Source organism: Cebus imitator, unplaced genomic scaffold, assembly GCF_001604975.1.
Source record: "Cebus imitator isolate Cc_AM_T3 unplaced genomic scaffold, Cebus_imitator-1.0 Scaffold15, whole genome shotgun sequence".
Lineage (NCBI taxonomy): Eukaryota > Metazoa > Chordata > Mammalia > Primates > Cebidae > Cebus > Cebus imitator.
This window is the reverse complement of record NW_016107330.1, coordinates 11,921,667-11,930,090: the sequence shown is the minus strand read 5'-3', so window position 1 is coordinate 11,930,090 and position 8,424 is coordinate 11,921,667. Positions and strand designations below refer to the sequence as shown.

At 40.5% G+C, this 8,424-nt stretch overlaps 1 protein-coding gene and 1 pseudogene across 1 annotated transcript in view; one reads left to right on the top strand and one right to left on the bottom strand.

Annotated features, from left to right (window-relative positions):
* Positions 1 to 8,424, top strand: part of USP48 (ubiquitin specific peptidase 48) — a 113,465-nt gene that overhangs the window by 44,027 nt on the left and 61,014 nt on the right. Inside the window, exon 7 of the mRNA XM_017503250.2 lies at positions 4,026 to 4,160. Coding sequence (XP_017358739.1) covers positions 4,026 to 4,160 — 135 coding nt within the window. The remainder of the gene's footprint in view (positions 1 to 4,025; positions 4,161 to 8,424) is intronic.
* LOC119468061 lies at positions 8,355 to 8,410 on the bottom strand (annotated as a pseudogene).

Here is an 8,424-nt window from a genome sequence, read left to right as displayed (position 1 = left end):
GAGACGGGGTTTCACCATGTTGACCAGGATGGTCTCGATCTCTTGACCTCGTGATCCACCCGCCTCGGCCTCCCAAAGTGCTGGGATTACAGGCTTGAGCCACCGCGCCCGGCCTGAGGATGAAAGTTATAGATGGAGCTTGCCATTTTGAAATGTCAATATTTCATGATTTTATCATAAAAATTTTAAAGGAGCCAGCCATATAGAGTTGATAACTAGAAAGGTAAAAAATTCTTACATTTTTTATTCTCAGAAAGTAGAATAAAGAATTTTTGGGCAATAAGAATGAAACTCCGTCTCAGGGAAAAAGAAAAAGAAAAACTGCAAGGAACTGAATTACCCTATCCTTTTGTATTACTTGATATTTAAATAGAATAAATTTTGTAATCATTACACCCATGGAGTGTATTTTTCATTTTATAATCAAAATCAAGGCACTGTTAGCACATGTGCATGTCTTCTGTAAAGCAGGAGAATTTCTTTTGTGATTAAGTTGAAACTTGTGAAAAATAAGCTGTGTTTGGAATCAGCACTTTGAATTCACATTTTTTTTTGAGATGGAGTCTTGCACTGTTGCCAGGGCTAGAGTGCAGTAGCACAATCTCGACTCACTGCAACCTCTGTCTCCCAGGTTCAAGCGATTCTCCTGCCTCAGCCTCCCGAGTAGCTGGGACTACAGGCACTCACCACTACGCCCAGCAAATGTTTTGTATTTTTAGAAGAGATGGGGTTTCACTATGTTGGTCAGGCTGGTCTCGATCGCCTGACCTCATGATTCACCCACCTTGGCCTCCCAAAGTGCTGGGATTACAGGCGTGAGCCACTGTGCCTGGCCTGAATTCACATTTTTTAACCTATTATTATTTGTCCATCTATAAAACAATATTCCGTTTACTTCTAATTGTACAGGTTTTAGAGGAAGATTGTTAAGTGAAAGCTAACTACTGTTGAGTTTACAAATAGAGCTTATATATTGTATTATGATTGCTTTAAATATAAATGTCAGCTTTCCTCTTGATTAGGCAAACTGGACATAAGAAAAAGCTGAATACCTACATTGGCTTCTCAGAAATCTTGGATATGGAGCCTTATGTGGAACATAAAGGTAATATTTTTACTGAGGAGTAAACATTATAATGCTCAGAGACTCTAACTTGTGACTGGCTTGTGATGAATATGGAATAGCAGTCAGTTGCCAATTTCGTTTGCCAATCTCTCTCTGGGAACCTCTGTTTAGAAACAAAGACTTTTTTAGGAGAACCAAGATGTTAATTCCATTTTGTGTGAGTAAGCACATAGCAAAGATTAGGTGGTTCATCTATATGTACAGAATTAAGGATATAAAAATAATTGATAAAAAATGAAAAAGATATTTTACTGTTTTTAAACCCACATTTGCCACCTTAGTTTAAATACTGTTATTTGTCATTCTTCAAAACTAACAGTCTCCAAGCTGCCTCCATTCACTTTTTAAAAACATTGTCCCAAAAACTTTAGTTGGCATAATTCCTGTATTTATGCTTTTATTTTTCGTGTCTGTAACCACTAATATGTCCTAGGATGCTATCATTGTTTTAACAAGAAATAAGTACTGCTTATTTCTTTTGGTAGTCTTCATCCTACCAAACAGGATGAGTCTTATTAGAGAAAGGACTGTTTTACTTCCCTTTAAGGTTGTATTACTTACATATTTATTAATTTATTTATTAATTTTTGAGACGGAGTCTTGCTCTGTTGTCCAGGCTGGAGTGCGATGGCACGATCTCAGCTCACTGTGACCTCCGCCTTCTGGGTTCAAGTGATTCTCCTGCCTTAGCCTCCCTTGTACCTGGGATTACAGGTGCGCACCGCCAGGCCTAGCTAATTTTTGCACTTTAAGGTTTTGCTGTGTTGGCCAGGCTTGTCTCAAACTCCTGGCCTCAAGTAGTCCAGCTGCCTCAGCCTCCCAAAGTGCTGGGATTACAGGCGTGAGTCACTGAGCCTGGCCTGAAATTTTTAATACAGAAATTATTTCGTAAACTCTGTCTCTTTCCACAAAAAGACAAAATTTCTAGAGGTAGCCTACAATGGAAGCAAGCTGTAAAAACCTTTAAAAGACATGGGAAAGTTGGGGAGGAATGTGCTAAATGAATACGTGAGCTTTCAAATGTATGATACTCTCAGGACTGTGCTTTAAAATTTGTACCTCTATGGAAGAAGGAAACTGTTACCAATTTCACTTTTGGACTTCATTGTTACATTGTTATATTTTGTTGAATAAATAAACTTAGCTCTAGTTCACTTTTTGTAGTAGTTAGCTTCCTGCTTCCTTTGTTCAGGTAATGGAAATTGAGGAAAATCTAATGGGTTAGTGGCTTTCCAGTCTAGAAACTTAGGAGATATGAAATGAATGAGCACTTTGTTTGACTCTACTAGATAGGTTTGAATTGTTAGTATTAATAGTTCTTAAGTTTATATATATTTGCCCAGTTTATACTATAAAGAAAATATTTATCAAAAGGGTGTGTTAGATCAAAACCTGTAGAAATATTTAATTTTAGTATGTTGGTTTATAAAATGTAGTAAACTCTTAATTGTAATTTTTTATTTTTTATTATTTTTTTTCAAGATGGGATCTGACTCTGTCGCCCAGGCTGAATTGCAGTGATATGATCACTGCTTACTACAGACTCACCTTCCTGTGCTCAAGCAATCCTCCCACCTCTCCTCCTGAGTAGCTAGAGCTACAGGCATATGCCACCATGCCCAGCTAATTTAATAAGATTGTTTTAGAGTCAGAGTCTTGAACTCCTGGGATCTAGTGATCCTCCCACTTCAGCCTCCCAAAAGTGCTGCGATTACAGGCATGAGCCACTGTACCCGTCTCAATTTTAAAGAGAGACGAGTTTTCACCATGTTGGCCAGTCTGGTTTTGAACTCCTGGCCTTGTGATCCACCCGCCTTGGCCTCCCAAAGTGCTGGGATTACAGGCTTGAGCCACCGCGCCCGGCCCTGTTTCAGTAATTTTAACCAAATATGTAGATAATTTTGTATTCTGGTGCCCATAAATAGTTTTTACTGCCACTCCCCATTTTTTATCTATCTATCTGTCTATGACTGACTGACTGACTGAGTCTTGCTCTGTCACCAGGCTAGAGTGCAGTGATGTGAACTTGGCTCACTGCAACCTCAGGCTCCTGGGTTCAGGCAATTCTCTTGCCTCAGCCGCCCTTGTAGCTGGGACTACCAGCACACACCACCATGCCCGGCTAATTTTTGTTTTTGTATTTTAGTAGAGACGGGATATCACCGTGTTACCTAGGCCGGTCTCAAACTCTTCAGCTCAGGCAGTCCGCCTGCCTCAGCCTCCCAAAGTACTGGAATTACAGGCATGAGCCACCGTGCCTGGCCTTTTTTTCATTTTTTTAAGATGTAGTCTCACTCTTTCTACCAGGCTGGAGTGCAGAGGTGTGATCTCAGCTCACTGCAAGCTCTGCCTCCCGGGTTCAAGTGATTCTCATGTCTCAGTCTCCCGACTAGCTGGGACCACAGGTGCACACCACCACGCCTGGCTAATTTTTGTATTTTTAGTAGAGACGGTTTTACCATGGCGGCCAGGTCTTGAATTCCTGGCCTCAAGTGATCCGCCCACCTCAGCCTCCCAAAGTGCTGGGATTACAGGCATAAACCATGCTGCCCAGCCTTTTTGCTGTTTTTAAATTAATGTTGCATCAAAATACATGTGACATTTCTTTTTAAAACCTATATTAGAATTCCCAGAAAAATGGGACTACCAAGGCAAATAACCTAAAACAAGCATTTTTAACATCATACATTTGGGAAACAGGCATATCAGTTTTAAATATCGTTGTATACAAATTGATAATATCACTGCTGAGCAGTTCCCATTACTTTTGTGTGTCCATTATTTATAGCAGCTATTGTTAAATAGCTTAAGTGAGAGCTATTAACTAAAATGAAAGGGTTTTATCACTTGTTTTAAACCCATCTTCTTTTTAAAATTAATATGTCTTATTCCTGATCAGGAAGAAAAATTAGAAGGAGACAATCGCTATTTTTGCGAGAACTGTCAAAGCAAACAGAATGCAACAAGAAAGATTCGACTTCTTAGCCTTCCTTGCACTCTCAACTTGCAGCTCATGCGTTTTGTCTTTGACAGGTAAATGTGTGCAAATAGTAGTGTTTATTCTTCATTGTGTGCTAATATGTACAGACTTTACCATCGATAGATGAGATGATAAAATGATTATAATTTGAAGCTCTAGATTTGAGGATGAAAGTTTTTTTTCTTTTTTTCTTTTTTTTTTTTTTTNGGGTTTCACCATGATGGCCAGGCTGGTCTTGAACTCCTGACCTCAGGTGATCCACCCACCTCGGCCTCCCAAAGTACTAGGATTACAGGCGTGAGCCACAGCACCCAGCCTCTGAAGTTTTTATTTGTTTGTTTATTTATTTATTTATTTTTGAGACAGAGTCATGGTCTGTTACCCAGGCTGGCGTGCAGTGGTGCGATCTCTACCCACTGCAGCCTCCGCTTCCCGGGTTCAAGCAATTCTCCCTGCATCAGCCTCCTGAGTAACTGTTTACAGGCACTCATCACCATACCCAGCTAATTTTTGTATTTTTAGTATAGACAGGGTTTCACCGTATTGGCTAGGCTTGTCTTGAACTCCCAACCTCAGGTATCTGCTCACCTCAGCCTCCCAAAGTGCTGGGATTTCAGGCTTGAGCCACCACATCTGGCCTTAAAGTTGATTAGTTTAATGAATTGATGAGTATAAGTCCAGGTTATCTCTAAGAATGGTAATGTGATGTCAGCATTTTTAATGCTGTCTATTGGTAATAAATATACAGCTACTGCTAATACCTGTAGATTATTGTCTTCATTAATGATACAGGGAATACTAATAAGATTCCTTTGGATGTTCTGTCCAGCTGACCTAATAGCAACTTCTCTCTTTCAGTGATCTTGCCTTCCACCCTCGATCAGCCCTTACTCAGTGCCTTACCTTGCCTTGCCTTTCCATAGTTGACGTTTCATGTATCTCAGTCTATTTTATTCTTTTATTTTTAAATTTTGAAATATATCTTATTCCTAAAAGTTTAAGATGCAAAAATGCATGGCTTGGTGAATTATGAATTATGAACACTCCCCAGATGAAGAAAGAAGAACATTTCTGGTTCCCCAGAAGCCCCTTTTTGTACCCCTCCCAGCTGCACAGTTAAAACCTCCTTCCTCCCCTTAAATGTAACCACTTATCTGACTTTCATGTTGAACGCTTCTTTTCTTGTTTTTCTTCTTTGGCATTTTACTATATAAGCATGCATCCATGTACATAGTTTACTCATTTTTCTACCGGGATATTGCCAGCCACAGCGTAACCCGTAATTAAATCTTCCCCTGCTCCTCCTGCTTTTTCACCTGGGTTATCGAAGGTAGTGGGAGAAGAACCCCACTGGTGATGCCTCCAGATCCTGCTAAGTCTGTGATCGTTAACCGTATCATACTTTGTTCCTCCCAGACCTTGGAATGTCTTTGGATACTACTACCTTCTGTGTTTTCAGCTGAGGTTTCATCCATTGGACATGCTTGTGTTTCTGAGAACTAGGTCCCGCTGAGGTTGCTGGAACCCAGTGTACTGCAGACTTCCATACTCTGGAGGCTCATGCATTTCTGGAAAATCCTGGACTTTGGTTCCCCTTCAGCCTTCTTTCCTTTTCTCTTCCCCTCCTCCTTTCTCATGTCTTGCAAAATGACGTGCTTTTGACCAATTAGGGTCAGTAGAGCCACAAATAGATGTGTATCACCTTTCTCAGTTATTGATGTATTTAAAATGTTGTTGTCATCAATATTTGCTCATAAATGTATTAAAGGCATCCAGAATATTAAAAAAAAAATTTTAACCAGTTTAAACATAAAAAGCACCCAGTTTTTATAATCCATGACTGACACTGTTGGAATATTTTTCAGGCTGATCTGTCTGTCTGAGCTGGTTATTTCCGTGTTGGTTTGTTTCTTCTGTTCCTGGTTGTTTTTGACTGCATGCTGGTTACTGCACAGAGAGAATTATTTATGGGGATTCCCCTAAGGCTGGGATATATGCCCTCTTCTCCGCAAAGCCCTTAGGTTTATTTCTGTCAAAGATTTGGGGTCTCTACTAATTAAGTGTGATCACAAAGTTCAAAGCTTGAGTTTCCCTGGCTTACACAAACTGGAAGAACCTGCTATGGCCAATCTAAGACCATGACATTCTCTCCCCCGCCCTTTTTATTTTACTGCTCTGTTCAGGACTCAGGAGGTTTCTTTTTCTTTTCTTTTCTTTTTTTTTTTTTTTTTTTTTTTTTTTTTTTTCTTTTTTGAGACATAGTCTGTCACCCAGGCTGGAGTGCAGTGGTGCGATCTTGGCTCACCACAACCTCTGCCTCCTGGGTTCAAGCGATTCTCGTACCTCAGCCTCTCAAGTAGCTGAGCTTACAGGCATGTGCCACTGCACTTGGCTAATTTTTGTATTTGTAGTAGAGATAAGATTTCACCATGTTGGCTAGGCTGGTCTAGAACTCCTGACCTCAGGCGATCTACCTGTCTTGGGCCCCCAAAGTGCTGGGATTACAGGCATGAGCCACTGCGCCTGGCTAGTAGTTTTCTTTATGGTTCCCTGAAGTTAGGAAGATAGGCTTTTTCTGGTTCACCTTTAACATGAAGTAATGGGTGGAGTGCAGTGCAGTAGAAAGAACAGTGGAGGGTAATTCCAGGTAAACCCTAAAATGTGGAGTATGAAAATGCCCCCAGGGCAGAGACAGCCTGGGCCACCTAATACTAATAATTAAGCTAGAAGTTATAACAGATATTATTTTATTTTATTTTATTTTATTTTTTTGAGAAGGAGATTTGCTCTTGTTGCCCAGGCTAGAGTGCAGTGGCGCGATCTGGGCTCATTGCAGCCTCTGCCTCCTGAGTTCAAGCGATTCTCCTGCCTCAGCCTCCTGAGTAGCTGGGATTACAGGCGCCTGCTACCATACCCGACTAATTTCTTGTTTTTTTTAGTAGAGATTGGATTTCGACATGTTGGCCAGGCTAGTCTGGAACTCCTGACTTCAGGTGATCTGCCCACCTCGGCCTCCCAGAGTGTTGGGATTACAGGCATGAACCACTGCGCCCGGCCAACGTGTATTCTTAACTCTCTAACGTCTTTACCCTCGGTGATCTCAAAACATTAAGCAATTGATGTTCTAAGTTATTTTAAGAAGGTCAGCCAGGCTGGAGTACAGTGTGACACGATCACAGCTTACTGCAGCCTTGACCTCCCAGACTCAAGCTATCCTCCCACTTCAGTCTCCTAAGTAGCTGGGACCACAGGTGTATAATATCATGCCTGGCTAATTTTTTAAGTTTTTTGTAGACTGGGTCTCTCTATGTTGCCCAGGTTGGTTTCAAACTCATGGCCTCAAGCCGTCATCTTGCCTCGGCTCACAAAGTCCTGGGATTAAGTCCTGTGAACCACCATACCTGGCCTGTTTTTCATATGTATTTTAGCTCCACCTTTTTAAAAAAAAGATACCTACAGGCTATCTTACATGGGAATCCTATTTAGTTTACCCACCTCTTTTGTTGATAATTCTTTGCATTCTAGACCTTCCATATGGATTTTTTTTTTTTTTTTTTCCGTTATGCTGCCGCCTTTTTTTTTTTTTTTTTTTTTTTTTTTTTTTTCTCACTCCGTTGCCCAGGCTGGAGTGCAGTGGCACGATCTTTACTCACCACAACCTCTGCCTCCCAGGTCCAAGTGATTCTCCTGCCTCAGCCTCCCAAGTAGCTGGGACCACAGGAGTATGCTACCACACCCGACTAATTTTTTGTATTTTAGTAGAGGCAAGTTTTCATGGTGTTAGCCAGGATGGTCTCGATCTCTTGACTTTGTGATCCGCCTGCTTCGGCCTCTGAAAGTGCTGAGATTACAGGCATGAGCCACCGTGCCCGGCCCTGGAATAATTTTTAAATATTGAATTAGAGCTTATAAAATTCTTCTAGTGAGGGTTTGTGGGTGAAAGATTCTTTTCACATATTATTATCTGAAAGTGTCTATTTTGTCCTTGCGAAATTCATTTTCTCTTAAGTATGGATGGTTACTTTCACTCATTGAAGATATCATTGAAGAAGATACCATTCTGTTGTCTTGGACATCCATTGTTGCTGTTGAAAAGTTGGTTGCAGTCTAATTCTTGTTTCTACAGGAGGCCTCTTTTATTTGTCTAACTTTAAGACCTTTTCTTTGGTTTTGGTATTTTGCAGTGTCACTAGGACCAATTTTGGTTTGATTTGTTTTTTAATTTAGATTTTTTTTAGAAAAGATATTTTCTGCTTTCTAGTAGGAAAGCCTGCTAGGCAAATTCTAAAAGGGCTATAATACTTGGTTTGATTTTTTT